The sequence below is a fragment of the Carassius gibelio genome, chromosome B16 (assembly GCF_023724105.1).
Source record: "Carassius gibelio isolate Cgi1373 ecotype wild population from Czech Republic chromosome B16, carGib1.2-hapl.c, whole genome shotgun sequence".
Taxonomy (NCBI): Eukaryota; Metazoa; Chordata; class Actinopteri; order Cypriniformes; family Cyprinidae; genus Carassius; species Carassius gibelio.
In genome coordinates this window covers 29569592-29587356 of record NC_068411.1, presented here as the reverse complement: position 1 = coordinate 29587356, position 17765 = coordinate 29569592, and the positions used below count along the sequence as shown (strand labels likewise).

The following is a 17765-nucleotide window of genomic DNA, read 5'->3' as shown; positions in this document are numbered from 1 at the left end:
TTGTATGTATTTTAAATTATGTACTGATTACTGATTTTTATTTTTATTTTTTATTATTATTAATTTTGACATTACCAAAGATTTTGGTCATGCTGCAACTGAGAAAAAAAAAGAATAAACCTTCATATTCTTATTTTAGGCTTACCAATTTCGGACAGAATTCTCAAATTTACATCAACAAACCGTGTTTTCCGGGGGAAAAAAAAACATTCTTAAAACAATATTTGCTTTGTGCAATATCTATTATGACTTGAGATAAGCTTAGCTCATTATATGTCTTCTCAAAACAAACAAACTTATGTTTCTTTTCAAGTACAATAAGTTTCAAGGATTTTTAAATAAGCTATTTTTTAACTGGAAAACTAAAAATAAAGGAAGTCTTTTTTTTCAGTTTATCATCATACTTCCATGCAAGATTTCAGTCACAGAGTAATCAATGCTTTAACTGAGGAAAAACAATGAACAGATCTTCATATTCTCAGTTTAGCCTTCAAGCTGTCATGTTGAATCTCGTCAATCCTGTTAAAAACAACAACAGAGAAATAGCCTTGGGAAATACCTATAAAATTAGACCAAAATACTTTTTATTTAACAGTGCAATGGTATATATGACAAAACAATTGACCTTTTCCTGGAAATGTAAAGAAAATCTGGCCAAGAAACGACATTCGACAAAATGCATTTTAATGAAACCAGTAGTTCTGACTGGATGAACTGCATTAAAATGACTATTAAGTGCATCTGTGGCAAGCTGAACTATAAACAAGTTCTTCCTTCTCTTAACTCATACAGGACACGTTCTGCATGTTTGTGGGTATAACAAAATTTCCATGCATTCTCTCTCACTGTATACAGCCACATCTCCCGGCTCTAATTGTGTGTAATTACAGGCTTCCAGATCAATCTATCTTTCGCTTGTTTATTCCTGGTCTTTTCCACTTTTCTGCCCCCCCTCTCGCCATCTGTCAGTTCTCTAAATCAGTTTTTGTTTACAATGCCGCTCTCCGCTCTGTCCATCCCGTGCGATGCGTGTCGAGAAATGGTTTCTATCTGCCCATGTGTTGTTCATCCCTTTCATTCTCTTTCAGTAACTTTGCACCTTTCCATTTCTTCACAGACGCTCGCGGGGAGCAGCTGTTGAAATATTTATTGATCTGTGTTTCTTTTCTCTCTCTCTGCTTTATTTATTTTCTTCTGTCTCTCTTGCCCTCCTCCAAAGCAATGCAACAGGGTTCAGTGCTGCCAGCTGTCAGAAATGGAGAATCCTCGACAAGAATCCCTTATTTATCATGTTCAACTCTCTGGTTTCACAGCATAGGGCGAAAGTCGGATGGTGATGCAATGGTACGAGTCTCAGACAGTGGCCCGCAGGTGGAAGATCCTGCGCTGCAAAACAATCACTTTCCTAATCGGTTTTTGAACTGTTCTGCAGTACAAATATTAAAATACCCTTAAAACAAGAAGCATTTACTGTGCATCACATTAAGATTGTTTTCAGAGAATATGCTTTACTGTAACCTGAGTATTTTTAGCTGTATGCTTAAAACAAGATGGAAAAATCTAAAACTTAAACCATGATAAACTGTATTTAAACAAAACTGCATTTGCATTTGACAGTGAAAAATCACTAGGGATGTGCTATATGTTGGGACCATGTCTGTTATCTGACAATCTTAATGATTTTTTACATTAATCATTACCGATAAATTTACCGATAAATGTATAGCTTCTCAATGCATTAATGGCCAAATAAAAAATGCATTAGTTGAATGTTAAATATTTAAATGAGGACTTATTTAAGATTACTTTTGCCATCGTCCCTGATCATTAACCAACCGATAATCAGTTATCAGCCATACTATATTAATAGGCTTATCAATTTTGGATAGAAATGTAATGTCACGGCCAAAAAAAAAAACCCATCTAAGATTACATTTACTTAATATATATTATACTCAATAAAATATATATTAGGAATAGAAAGAGTATCTAAATGTGACCAAAATATTTTTAGATTCAAGCTTAAAACAGGAAAAACAAAAAGCTGTTTTCCAAAAAAGTTTAAAAAAATAAACTCTAAGATATATTTTTTTCTTAAAACAATAATGCATTTGCATTTGATTTTGTTATAGGGATGTTTAGAACCGTTTATCTAGAATAAATAATATACATAATCTCATCAGTACATAAATAATGATAGTTTTAAAGAAGTTATCATAGATTACCACAAAAATTTTTACAATCACTAGTGGCACCATCAATTTATCAATATTGACTACAAAATATTCAATATCGACCAGCACTAATAAATTACAAATGCATTAGTTAGATATTTAATTATGGACTTGCATCAATTCCTTTTGATGTCATGCATCAATATTACAGTGAAGATTTAACTCAAGTTACTCCCGTCTTCTATTACACAGACTATTCATTTCAAAATTAATTATTAACCTTTTTCAAAAATGTAAAATACACTGTTGTAATGCCTTCTTTCACTTAAGCATTACTACATTTACCTGACAAAAAGTATTAATTTGAGGCTTATGGTGTTTTCACCAGACACAAATGTAATTATTCACGTGAGTAGACTACATACAAAGTCAATGCAAAGACGCAAATAGAGGTGAATTTGTGCCAGGCGATGTGATTGATACGAAATGCACGATGCGTTTGCCGCGAATGCATGATTTACAAAACAGTTGTAGTGATAGTTGTATTTTATTTGTATGGCTACAGAGATGCTGCTATCAATAATAAAAACACAGTAGTAAAATGTAACACACACATTAATACTAGATCCTAAAATGTTTTATCCTCCTCTGGATGGTGATGTGAATCCAGACACGTCTGCATTTGGCTTTCCATTGTATTTGGGACTTTTTGACAACAGGTACAAAACAGCGATTGTAGTTATCACCACCCTGGGTAACCGCGTTGTTTTTATATGCACGAGTGACACGGAAAACATTGTGAGATGAATCTAGATCGAGTGACGAGATGTGCATATTCGCTTCGTGTCTGGTGTGAACAGACCATTAGTGTGCTTTATTTTTTTCTTTTTAGAGAGAATTACTGTAAATGACCTTTAATTAGTTATGAGTCTTAAAATCACAAATTGTTAAATAAATTTCAGACAGAATTTGAACTATTGCATCTCCATGCTTTCTCATGAAAACATCCTTGAAACAAGATTTACTTTATGCAGTACTGTTTTCAGAAAATATATCTCCAATATTCCCACTACGCACCAAAACAAGCGGTAAAAAAGGCCCATTTAAAATGTTAATTGGGTTCTCCAGCAACATTTGCATCAGATGATATGCGAACAGCAGTATAAACCACAGAATCAGCAGCCAGAGCAAACACGGTTCAGTCTCCATACCCCGCTGGTCTGAAATCACCATCATTTCACTTTCATTATAGGTTTGCAATGGCGCAATAACTCAACATTAAATATTACCACCATTAACTCGAGCACTGAGGGACTGTATAGTCTGCAAATGTGCAAAGAGTCTAACGGTGGCTTTTCCAAGACAAAAACCAACTCGATGACACACACGCATGAACCTATTACCACATCGCCCGGTGTTAGTGTCTAAGCCATCGCCATTGATTCGCAGCCGAGCACTTTGTCTGCCATAATGAGGACAGGGAGAGTGCAAGGACCCTCCATGTCCCTCAGGACAAAGAGCCCACTCCAATCTGGACTCTGTCTCCAACCGCGCTCTCTCTAACTGCATCTCAAGGACCAAAACCTTATTAGATTCTCTCCGTGTGCAAATAGCATCCTGAAAAAAGATCACGGAGAGGCAGGATTATGCACATGTTTTCTGTTCTCGTCTTTTATATTTACGTTTGACCAGTTAGCTCTGCTGCAAATGTCTGAATTCACTTCGCCAGTGGTGCAAATAAGAGCAAAAGAGCCGGTATGCATGCATGCACAAATTCACGCCATGCATGGCCGAGCGTGTGCCAAAAATATTTGCGAGCGTGTCTCTCACCCCTCTTAATTCTTTCCCTACATGCACTCCGCAGCCACTCCAATGATCCTCTCTTCTGCTGTGTTAAATAAAACATGGGCTTTTTTCATTATTATTAGAGTGAGGCCCTTTCTTCGTGGACGTGGGGGTTGACTGGGGATTGCAGAAGGGCTAGGGAGGAACGAGAGATGATAATTATACATGCTCGTGAAACCTACCCAAACGCCGCAGACGACCAGTTTCATTTACCGGTCTCTTAGGTTCACTGTAATGAAGACTTTAGGCAATCATCATTATTTACTGCAGTACATCTGACTGCCTGCAAAGGACAATATTCTGTGGCTTCTGCAGTGAGTTAACCCTTTATCCTCACCTCAAGCTCTGAACCGCCGTGTGTGGTCACAGATCCGTCACATTTCATTTGTCAACTCACTGAACTCAGTGTTCAAATGTCTTTCCGCTACTGCAGCACTGCAAAAATCATTTTATTACTCAGTATTTTTGTCTTGTTTTATGGTAGAAATATCTTAGTGTTCTTAAACCAAGATCTATTTGCTTTAGTAGCAAAATGACAAGTCTTAAATATATCAAAACTTTTTTTTTTTTTTGCCTTAAACACGAAAAAAATATTTGCCAATAAGGTTAAGAAAACTAATCTTGTTTTCCATTTGATTTTGTTTTTTTGTTCTTACCACCATTGACAGGTATTCATTGTTCTTGCTTTAGACATAAACTCCGTTAATTTGATACCAATTTTTGGAAAGCAAGTGATTTTGCTTCTTATGCACTGTAAATAATTTAACCCTAATTCTGTGCTGTAAAAAAATCACATTTGGTGTTCCTGGTCAAAAATTGCTTGTAAATGTCTCATTATTTGATATTATGACCAAATCTTTGATTTTATCTTTTTCACAACTAGTTTGATTTTAGTTGGCACATGTTTTGTGTTTCTTTTTGAAACTGATTGATAGCAGGCTTCATTGATTTTAGCTCATGCACATTATTTCACCCAGAAACTGAGAAAATTTAGAAGCAATTTCTGTAAGCCTTTTAATCTTTTTTGTCAACTTTTTTTCTTTCAAATAGCACAGGTTTTGTATTTCTTTTGGGGACTGATCGATCATAAGCTATTATCAAAACTTGAAGCAATACAACTTATCTGCCAACAAGTTAAGAATAAAAATAATCTTGTTTACTACTTGAATTAAATATTTTTTTCTTCCCACCATTTCCAGGTATTTCTCTTATTTTAAGCAATTAACTTTAATAGAACTTTAAAGAACAAGTCAGTTTGCTTCTTGAGTAAATGCATCTTAATTTTAACCATCTTTCTGTGCTGTAAAACTTTATCTAATTTGATGTCGCCTGTTAAATTACTTACTAAATTTCTCATTATGTGATATTATCATCAAATCCTTGCTTTCTTTCAATTAGCACAGGTTTTGTGTTTCTTTTTGGATCCTCTTCATCATAAGCCTCATTGATATGAGCCCATGCACTTCAGTTATTTAGGGAAAAAAGCATTATTTGTGGATCATTTTGACATTTTTGACCAGGAAATGCACAGGAATAATGAGGCAAATAAAATCATGAAATTATGATCAAAGTCAATATTTTTAAGTTCAATCCAACAATATTAACTAGCACTTTTGAGGAAAAGAAAATCCTCTCAAGTTGAACTAAACAAAACACAACATGAGGCATGACATCTGTACTAGAAAAAAATGACAAAAATACTGAGTAAGAAAATATATTTTGCAGCAAGGAACCAGAAGCAGCTCTTTAAAATGCTAAAAGTGTGCTCGTCAGCGACAGGCATCTGGATATACGCCACTTTTCCTCATCATTTGATGAATTAGCGCTGTCATGATCTTTATAAAATGCACACAAACATCTCCTTTTAATGAAATTCTATTGCACTAGGTAAATAGTGCTCCAAATAGTGTTTTGTGAATTTATAACAAGTCTCATGTGCAATTTAAATACTCATGGCTCAATGCTAATCCAGTGCATTTAGCATTTGTTTCTGCTGGATTGCATTCAGTTCTTTAATACGCCGCAGGGTTTTCCAATGAAATAACACAATGCAATCAAATCGTGTTTCTTTAGAGAAAAAGTTTACATGTTCACAAAAAAGTATTACACAAATGTACAGTTTCACATTTATTTAACATTAAATGAACAAAATAAATGGATTTTATTAGCCGCATTTGCATAGAATTGATGCATATTTACTGAAATAAGTAATGACTTTGTTTAAACACTCATGACACAACTATTCATGAATAATAAGATCTTGGCACTGAATTAACATGCTCAATTAATGCAAACGTTTGCCTCGTCTTTATCTTATGATAAGGTTTGCACAATCACTAGAAAATGCACACAAACATCTGTTTTTGATATTATTCAATCGCACCATCCAATAGTGAAATACAATGTAAATCCTAGAAAGTACAATGCTTTTTCAGTGCATTTAGTAGATGGATTATGGCTGGTTCTTGGAGTTTTGCACTGAACTGGCTAAATGCTAAAATGGTGCAACTGTATTTCTTTAGACTAATTAACAAATCACATAAAAAGGTCCACAAATATAATTTTCATCTGTTGTCCCCAAGCAATCACAATGTTACCTGAGTAAAGTAGATTTTGCATTCTATGAGCCACATTTGCATAGAAAGGAGGCATGTTTGTGCTGAAAAGAATAATGACTCCATTAAACAGCTAAATGCTATTCATGAATAAGAAGAGCATAACACTGAATTGATGCAAATGCTCACCTTATTGCATTTTACCTTTTTTTACATGATCACTGTAAATGCATAAACAAAGTAATATTTGCAAATGCAGTGCATTCTATGAGATTCCTTTGCATAGAGTTATGCATAGAAATAGAATTTTGCTTTTTCATAAATAAGAGCTTAATGCTGAATTAGCATGCTGAATCATTGCATTTATTTTTTACATGATCACTAGAAACTGCATACAAATATATTTCAAATAAAAGCACACCGTTAAATACAGCAAGTAAATAGCACAGATTTCTGCGAATGAAGTTGTAATCCAAAGTGATTGCAACATTAAATGAGTGAACAGAGTGCAACTGATTGACGGGTCCACTAGGTGGCGCTCACAGTTGCATTGTTGCTTTTAAATAAAAAAGTACAATTATGCATTTAGCAGACGCTTTTATCCAAAGCGACTTACAGTGCATTCACGCTAACATTTTTTACCTAACTTGTATTCCCTGGGAATCGAACCCACAACCTTGCGCTGATAACACAATGCTCTACCACTTGAGCCACAGGAACAGTTCCTTAAGTACTACTTAAAGAAGAAGATGACAACAAAGACAAGATAAATGGATAAATGCAAGAAGATCTCAGGTTTGAACGTGGTCAGAATGTGTGTAAATAGCGCTTTTGTAAATAAAACAAATTCTATATGCCTCATTTGCATATAAAGGAGTGCTGCAAAGTATAATGGCTTAAATCAAACACAAAAAAGCACATTTAGCATCTGGTTGAGCTGGACTGCGGGCAGTTTGTAAAAAAAAAAAAAAAAAAAAACACACACACCAAAAAAACTTGGTTTTGCTAAATGGCGTAGTATCTGTGAGGAAAATGTTTACAAATCCTCTACGGCTTGATTGCCTTAGCGACACATTTTAAAAAGCCCAGATCGCCAAAAAAAGCACCATCTGTCAGTGCCGTTTCCAACAGGTGTAATAAGCAATCTCAGGCTCGAAGCCCTCTGCAATCGAATCAGCCCACCCCGGCAATACGATTACGTCAACCTCTCCTTCCCACTAGATGTGCGAGCCAGGTCTGATGGACTTCGAGCCGGAAAAAACAAAGACAAACAAATCCAGAAACGACACAGAGCCACAGAATCCGAGCAGAGCCAAGTCTGGAGAGATGCACATGGAAAAAGATAAGAGCCAGTTTTGAAAGACGGGGCATCTGTTTCGGCTGGCAGAGGATGGATTTCATTGCGCTTTCTCTGCCAGTCAACCATCGTGGTCCTGCAATGGGGGAGACAAACGAACACAAACCGTCGCATTGACCCACTTGCCCCACCGTGTACCACATTAACATGCAGAATTGGTTATGATCTCCTCAACAAGCCGTTCACCTGCTCCCAGCTGCCTGCCAACATATGATCTCCGCTTTTCTGATGAAGTTTGTTTTCAACAGGCGATTTTGGAAAGTTGCATGCTTTGGTGACGCTTGGGAGCTAAAATAACTTCTATTCCAAGATCATATCTGTGCACTTCAAGTTTGGAAATGTGGATTAGCAATGAAGTAGGGACATTTTTTTAATGTATTTTTAGTCTAAATGTTCCCCAAAAAATAAAGAGAAGCTAATTCATTATGGGTGGTCTAAAAATACATGGAGTTAAAAAATAAAATAAAATAAACATTTATGGATTTTGCAGATGCTCTAATCCAAAAGCAATTTGGAGTTTATTCAAAGACATGCATACTATAAGGACAAATTGCATGCTTTAAAGATGCTTAGGAGCGTAAATAAGTTTTATTGCAACAAAATATCTGTAATTTAAGGTATTTAATGGGAATAAAAGTAGTAGGGAAATTTTACATCCAAAAAAGTTTATATTTTTAAAGAGAAGCAAACTGATTATAGGTGTTCTACAAATATTGTATAAGGTTAGTGGTGAATAAATACATACATGCATAAATATACATACATAAAGCGTTTATGCATTTTATGCCAGATGCTTTTATCTAAAGCTATTTGTGGTTTTTCAAAGACAATTGTTTGGGAGTTTAAATAACTGATAATCAAATTAAAGTAGTAGCAAAACTTTATGTGTGATGTAAAAAAATAAATAAATAAATAAATATATATATATATATATATATATATATATATATATATATATATATATATATATATATATATATATATATATATATTATATTATATTTATATATATATTTTTAACAGAAGCCAATTCATCATAGGAGATCTAAAACAAATTTAAATGTTTGACAGTCAAAAAAATATATATTTATGCATTTGGCAGATGCTTTTATATAAAGCTATTTAAAGTTGGTTCAAAGACAAACTGCATGCTTTCATGATGCTTGGGAACGTAAACAACTTTTATTCCAAGAAATCGTCTGTACCTTACAGTTGCAAATGTGGATTAGGAATACAAGTCGCAGTGAAACTTTATGTGTGATGTTAAAAATTTTCTTTAATATAAATATTTTTAGAGATAAACACACACACACAAAGAGAGATATTTACGTGTTTGGAAGATATTTTATCTAAAGCAATATGGAGTTTTTCAAAGAGTTGAATGCTTTCATGTAGACATGTAGATTAGCAATAAAAGTAAAAGTCTTTAATGTTGTTACATTTTAGAGCAAATGCACTCAGGCTGGTGTCAAACTAGTTGATTTCTGCGTCAAAAACTTGTTTTAATTCATAAATACATCAGTATCAATAGCAGCTGTTTACAATTATATCCAATTAACGATTCAAGAGAAGATGCCAGTTTGATGTGTCATTAATATTATCCTTAAATTTAACATGCACACAATGACATTTCTACAGCACTGAATCTGCATCCCAAGAAATGCAAAGGCAACAAGAAATGTTTCTTTCATACCACATCAAGCAAATTGCACATCATTAATACTTGCGTCAGTTAGTCCACATTAACTATACAAACCAGGCTCTGATGTCAAACAGACTTGAGTCTGCGGCAAAAGTTCTCGTGTGAAAGCGGCCTTAGATACCCTGCAGGGACTTATTGTGTTGCAGTGTGATTAGTATTCACCGTGAAAACAAAATGTCGAAGCAAAATATGCCCTGCAAGACAAACAGAACAAATGCAATCTCTCTCTCTCTCTCTCTTTCTCTCTCTCTCTCTCTCTCTCTCTCTCTCTCCCTATATAAAGCAATTTGTCTTAAAAAGACAATTAAGGAGATACCGATTGATGGCTCGTTTTGGAATAATAACAGATGCAGAATGATATTTTGTTACCTTTCTGACTCGTCTAGGTCAGTCAAGGCCATATCATTTTAATTCGATTACATAAAGGCTGTTAAGCAGCCTCTGTTGTTTCAGGACATCTGTGTTGGGTCAAGGGGAAACAGTGATGCATGTTGCACTAAAGTGTAGGTCACATGACCTGCTCAAGGGGACAAAACCAGGGCAGAGAACCAGAAATCTTCCAGCTACTGGTGTGCTGCCCACAATCCCACTGTGGCATTGTCCCGAATAAGTCCCGGTTATGTTGAGGAAAGAATGAGCTAATGGAACTAAACACGTTTAGAGAACGGGAACCCCTCTGCCTTTGATGTAGAGACTAATGAGTCCTTTGCATACTTGAGTCATTTGCATTAATGTACCATGATTTGCACGGAGGTACAGGGATGGTATCAGACATGGTACTTCAGCATATTTGATAAACTCCATAAAAGATCCGATTTTGTTTACTCAAATAAGCTTTTAAGTGAACTGTTCTTAAAGGGAGCATCTTAAGAACCCTTTTCAATGGAAAGCAATGGAATCCATCAATGGCTATAAAGAACTTTTATTTTTAAGAAAGTGCTGTATACTCAAGATTTTTTTTTATTTTTATCTGTGGCTCCATGAAGAACTTTTAACATCCATGGAATCTTTCTATTCCAAAAAAAAAAAAAATCTTTATAGAAGAAAAAGTTCTTTAGATTATTAAAATGTTCTTCACATTCAGAAAAAAAAATGGTTCTTTGGGGTACCAAAAATAATTTTTATATGGCATCGCTGTAAAAAAAAAAAAAAAATTTCTCTTGGGATCTTTATTTAAGAGCATACCAGAATATTTACTTTAAAAAAATATATAAAAAATATAAAAATAATAATAATAATAATAAAACCGTAGTATTAGTACCATTTCCAAAAAACGATAAGCCAAAGTATTTTAGTTGTTTTGTTCTCCAAATATATATATATATAAAAATAAGTAAAATCAAAATTATTGAAAGGTAACTGGAAACATTTGAAGATTATTGAAGTAAACTGATCAAACAGTTTCCACTCAGATTTTGCTAGTAAAAAAAAAAATGTAACAGTGAATTAAATGTAAATTTCAGATTTATACTGAAATAGAATTTTCATGTTAGACATACTCCAATAACCTTCATTTAGAACTTCAAGAATGTTTTTTTTTTTTTTTTTTTTTTTTTTACTGTGTTGGATATTTTTTTTATTATATAAAAACTGCCGATCTACAGAGTCTAATTCTTTCACAAAGACAGGTGAGACATGTCAGGACCTATTTCAGTGATATCTGTCAGGTAATAGGATGTGTGATATTAAAAAAAGAAAAGTGTTTCAGTATTTTTAAAGAGAAGCCAATTTTTTATGGGTGCTCTAAAAATATGTTATGAGGTATAAAAATATATATTCATGCATTTGGCAGATGCATTTTTTTTGGCAGACCCTTTGGATTTTATTCAAAAGACAAGTACTTTTTTATGAGTGACCAGCTGGCAAAGTTACTTAAGTAAAAATATATTTTGGTTAGTCAGATTCTACACTTCAAACTTGGATGGAAAAATAATGCTGAAAAGGCCAGCAACTGTGAGCAAGTGTAAATTATGTGGTCAGTACATATCAAATTATCAGACGCCTGAATCAATTTCCCTTGTGCAGAACTGCTGAATTGTGAGAAAAAACCATAATGAGTTTCAGACAGATTTTCCCCTGAGCAAACATCATCAGCACTGTTGAGTCTGAGGGAGAGGGAACTCTCAGGGTGTCTAGTTTACCCCTCCCACCATCCAAAACACACGCTGACATGAAAATTAAAACATGCTCTTCACTCACACAATGTCGCATGTCCTTCAACATACCCATTTTGCAAGCTTTGCGATGTTAAAGGAGCAGGTCGACCAAAAAGGAAAATTCTCTCATTATATACTCAGTTTTTCTAAAAATCACAGAAGGACAAATCTGCATGCACAAAATAGCTGAACAATGATTCTTCTAAATAAATAACAACAGAATTTTCATGTTTGCATGGGCTGTTCCTTTAATCTCACATTGATCTGTGCATAAAGAGCACTGTCATCAAATAATGGAAATCTATTCTGATTAACAGACGATTTATGCAAGCTCTAATAGGTGGCTTACATGCACTGAAGTGCATTTTGGTGCACACAAGGGGCAAAAGAGACATTTTACACATGGAGCTCTCTATAAGAAATTTGGTGCCTGCATGGAGAAAAAACTCCCCCGACAGGGTAAGAATGATTAAATTTGTGTTCATCATGGTAAAGGGCTCAAAAAGTGGAATCAAACATCATTTCAAAGCAAGTATTCATCCATTCACAGCACACTGAGAGCTATTATTCCCTCCCTGATGCCCCATGCGTTCTCTGACAGATCAATAATACAACAATAGTACTCCAAACCCATACGAATCACCCAGCGGTGTCTGGTTTTCTTCATCTTTCTGATATGAACCATTTCACCAAGTATGACTGTCTCGGAACGATCAAAAAGATGAGAGCTCGGAGTAGATGTCAAACGTAAATCACCCAGCACTTTCTCAACAGATAGTGTCAAAATCGCAGCAACGCAACATTTGTGTCTTCTTTGAGATAATTATCAGGTTCACATACCACCATTTACTGAGAGAATCAAAGCCAAGTAATTGCATGTAGATAATCAGCATGAACGATATTCACACAGAACAGGGTGGAAATTAATATCGGGCAAGCTGCTGGACCTCTAAAGAATAGCCACAAACAACAAAAAATACATATTTCGTTTTTTTTACATTAAAATTAAAGCATTATAAGCCTAAATATCATTATAAATTACAATGAATCTTCAAATAATATAATATGCTAATTTAATAACTATTGATTTGGGCATAATAATATAACCACAACAGCATTTATACATAATAATAAAGAGTCATTTTAATATTTAATTATTATTGTTGTTTGCATATTACACAATAACCACTTAAAAGCTAAAGTAACCATTATCGGTTTCTGAATATCGGTTGTGCCGATAATGCCACCTGCTGGGTCTAAAGAATATCCACCAATTACACCACTTTCTGTTCAACATTAATTAATTAATTAGAAAACAGTAAATATATACTTTAAATGTCAATTCATATTTGCTAACATAATTACCATGACTATTTCAATATAATATATAGCACCAACAACAGCAAGAACCAAAACAGCATTAATAAAATATTAATGATGAGTCACTAATCTCATGGCTATTTAGTTATTATTATATGCATATTGGATATCAGACATTGAAAAATAAAACTAACATTATCGGTTTCTGAATACCGGGTCCACCGATAAATGCCACCTGCTGGTTCACTAAAGAAATGTCACCAACAACAACATAAATTTAAAATAATAATTAATATTAATGTATTGCTGATAAAAAGACCATGACTATGACAATATAATATAACAACAACAGCAAGGACCACAACAGCAATAACTCAGCAAAGAGTCACCAGTCTAATGGTTATTTAATAAGAATACATACATACTGCATATCAGAAATGTAAAAATGAAACATAACCAATATCCGATTATGAATTTTGGGGTCTACTGATAAATGCCACCTGCTGGATCTCTACAATATATCACGCATGAACACACCAATTGCATTGCATCCCTATGCAATGTAATAATATTGAAACAAAAATTGTTTATAATTATATATGCACGTGTGTATGATAGATTCTATGAAATGTGTACAAAATTAAAGTAATTTACTGAATGTTAATAGTGTAAAATAATTAGTATTGTATATAGGCTACTTATGGTAAAGAGCTGTTTTGCATATCGGCTATTATCGGACACCTAAATAAAAAATAATAATTAATAAAATAAAAAACACATTGATGTCGATCATAAAAACAATGTATATATATGGTGACAGAATCTATAAGGCATGCACTTGCTTATTACACAGAGATAGAGGCGAGAAAATTCGTATTTTCCCCCCAAGTGTTGATATGCAGAACTCGTGTGTTGTGGAGCGCACTTGTCTCTATGATTTGATAACACACACACACACACACACACAAACACATGATTCATTGGCAGGTAGACCCCCAGAGCCGCATTAGTATTCCACTCCAGGTCCCAGCAAAGAATGAGGCAAGAAACGAGTGAAGAACATGTTCTCTACAAAAGAATGCTTTAAGAATTGTAACTTACCTTTCCACAGCAACGCCAAGAGCAAAGCGAGCGCGTGTCGCAACATTGCGCAGCTCATGTTTAGAGTTGATTGTTATTTCTCTCTCAGTTCTTGCAGCAACAGTCCCTTTTTATCTTCTGTGAACGGGAACACGCATAAACCGCAGCTGTCCGTCCGTGTGTCCAATTTCACGAAACGTCCGCAGTCTACAAATCTTCCAAGTGTATCAGGAGTGCCACAAGACGGGTCGATTTTCCCAAGTGACCCTTCGCAAGGAGACCAAACACAATCTGTTGGCGTCTGGAGTGCCAGAGAATGTATAAATAAATCCTTGCACCCAAAAAATATTGTGTATAACCTCCTCAGATTTTTTTCCTTTAATACAAGGGCATCCACTGAAAAAGAGAAAAGCGACAGTGGAGATGGTTTAGTGGGATGTTGTGTGCTCAGTGAATCAGAATCACTGTGCATCGCATCAGAGCGGAGCACGAAAGAAGCGTCTGATTGACAGCTCAAGGAGAACCTCCTCTACCAATCAGCGAGCGTCGAGGAAGTGGGCCGGGCACCAAGAAGGAGATTCGACCAATCGTGAGCACGAAGGGGCGGAGACTCCAAGAGCGCTATGTTAATATAAGGTGATTTATAGCACGCTCAGTGCACTGCAGTACTGGAGGAAAGGTGTTTGCGTGGACATGCACATTAGTGCTTTATGTTCTCTACTGGGAGAGGTGCTCTGCGTGGGCAAACTTAGCAGAGAAGTGTTAAGAAATAATGCACTTGATTTATTGGGTCATTTCTAAAGTGCAGTGCATTTTTGGTCCACCCATCTGAATTAATATCCTAAATAAACTCGCAATTTTTGAAGATGAAAACCATATTAGTTACAAATGCATTACACTGCTTACTTTGAGTGGAAGTTGTTATTATTCCCATGTCCCCAACTTCTAAAATAAAAAGTAGGCTAATTTATTCAGAAATATTCCTAGTAATGCTTCAAATGAAATATTGTTCCGATTGAAAATCAAATTAAATAGGTCACTGTCAAAATCACTCTCCATTGGATTAATTAACAAAAGCCAGTTGCTTCAGGACATCAATCATCCCCCAGGAAGTGACATCAAATTTGAAATAAAAACACCACTAATTGGATTTGAATAATTCTGTGATGTTTTGTTGTATCGGTTCATTTGTTGGTCCAGTCAGTCCATCAAAGAACAATGACAAAACGTTTATTTAAGCATATTCAAAAAGCATAACAGACCCACATTTAACTAAAAAGGAACACAGTTACTCATGACATCATCCTCTAAGAAGTGACATCATTTTGGAGGGAAAACACCACTAGCAACAATAAAGATTTGAAAAATGCTTTGATGTTTTGTTGTATTAGTTTGTTTGTTAGTCCAGTCAGTCAAAATCACTATTTGTTATGCATATTCATTTAAAAAAATTACAGAGTGTATCATCACCCACCTGACTGCAGTTGCTGAACTTAATATTGTTATGTTTTTATAATATTATATGGAAGCAACTTTGGTTGAGGTTGTGGTTTTGACACGGACTCGTGCCGTTGATGGTAATTTGGTGGGAATATTCACACCGTTCCCTCACAAGGTCAATGGCTCTGGAGAATTGTGCTCTAACAGGGTGTTGACTGTCATCTGGAGATTGATGGCTGTCCTGACTGAAGTGAAGGGACGTCGCAACAGCATTTGAATATCAATATATGAACTCTGTATGATACTGAGCTGGAACTGAGCTTTTAAAAGGGATAGTTCACTCAAAAAATGTTTTCAAAAAGTCATTATTTACTCTCATTTCAAGAGCATCAACCACTAATAGGAGTATTGCTGCCGACTTGGCCAACTCATTTAAGAGTTATGTCTGTGTGGGCTCTAATTTGACCTCTAATGCAAATATAACTGGTTTATGAGTGTAAAGTGCTTTGAGGTTTACTAAGCATAAAAATGTTTTGAAGTACACTCATTTGGCATCTGTCTGTGAAATCAATTGTGAAAGGTTTTAGAGATCTCACGAACCTTGCCTTGACTTTGAATATTTTTTTTCTGATTTGTTGCATTTATTAAATTAATGGTTCAGAGTTTTATTTAATATGCATGCTAGTATAAAATGACAGCCAAGCTAACAGAGAACATTCTGGGAACGTTCTCTCAACGTTATGAACTAACATTCCTCCAGTAACATCATTAGAATATTTGTTCAAAGTGATCCCGTCTTTAATAAACGTTAGTTTAGTTTTTTTCTGAAACATTTCAGTTGGATATTCATCTAACGTTTTTTTTTAAATGTAACTACTTTTTTTAGAACATTCAAATGTAACATTCCCCCAATGCAAAATCATAAAATGGAATGTTTCCTGAACATTGCCACACGCATCATCAAAAAAAAAACATTCTGATTTTTCATAACATTCTCAGAATTTTTGCTAGTTGTGAGATTGAAAGTCGTAGTGAGTTTCACACTGTGTTCCTTGCAGCAGATCAAGTTCTCATTCATTTCTAATTGATTTGAATCATCATGTCTTCTGTTTTACTGTGTTTTTGAACGTGTTTGCGTTCTCTGTTTGTTTCTGACGCTCAGAGAAAGATTTCACCAGAGCAGATGTGGTATGATTTCCATTTCGAGATTGCCATCTGAACGCCGTTGTCCTTCATCCATTCAGAAATCTTTGTGACAGCCCGAGACCTTTTCAAACGCAATCACGTTTTTCGATAAGTCTCAAGATTTTCGGGGGGCCCTACTCTTATAGTCTCTGCGACCTGCTTTGGTTTATCATTGTCATTTTTCTGTTCAAATTCGCTCACACCCACACGACTCCTTCAAGAGCAGCAGCATCACAACAGCAGCACACACTTGTGATATTGCTCAGACTGCTCATATATCTGGAGAAAGCTGTCTGTTAGCAATGGCAGCTGCTCGGCTGGCACATTCAGATCTGGGATAATGCAACCTGGATGCTGGTCAGCTTCTGATTTTTTTTATTTCTGTATATATATATATATATATATATATATATATATATATATATATATATATATTTTTTTTTTTTTTTTTTTTTTGCTAATACTTTTTTGATATTAACGTTTTAATAAAGACCTTCAAAACAGGAGAATTTATTATTATTATTATTATTTGTTGTTGTTTGTTTTTGCAATTTGTTGCTTGTGGAAAAATGTCACCTCCTTATATTGAATAATGAAGTTTGACAATTCAGCGAAACCATGTGCCTAAAATGCTTAGCATATACTACAGTAGTTTCTGGCTAATTTGAAAAAAATGACTGCTTACAAAAACACATATTATTTCATACAGTGACAAAAATGTAGTGGATAAACAATTTTCACAAAAAATTTGATTTAAACATGGCAAGTCATACCTGAAATTTCAACAAAGTAAAACTTTGGAAAATGTGCTCTTTTTTCAGTGCAAATTTAAAATGAATCAAACTGATTTGAATAAATATGTATTTATTTATGCATTTATTATTATTATTTTTAATAACCTCACAAAACCAATTTTTTTTTATCTTTGAGGTTTTTATAATATATAACTCT

General features: G+C 34.6%; 1 protein-coding gene across 1 annotated transcript in view; it reads right to left on the bottom strand.

Moving 5' to 3' along the window:
• Positions 1 to 14640, bottom strand: part of iglon5 (IgLON family member 5) — a 165945-nt gene extending 151305 nt beyond the window's left edge. Inside the window, exon 1 of the mRNA XM_052577659.1 lies at positions 14211 to 14640. Within this exon, the coding sequence (XP_052433619.1) occupies positions 14211 to 14268 (58 nt within the window). The 5' untranslated portion in view covers positions 14269 to 14640. The remainder of the gene's footprint in view (positions 1 to 14210) is intronic.
• Positions 14641 to 17765: the final 3125 nt, after the last annotated feature.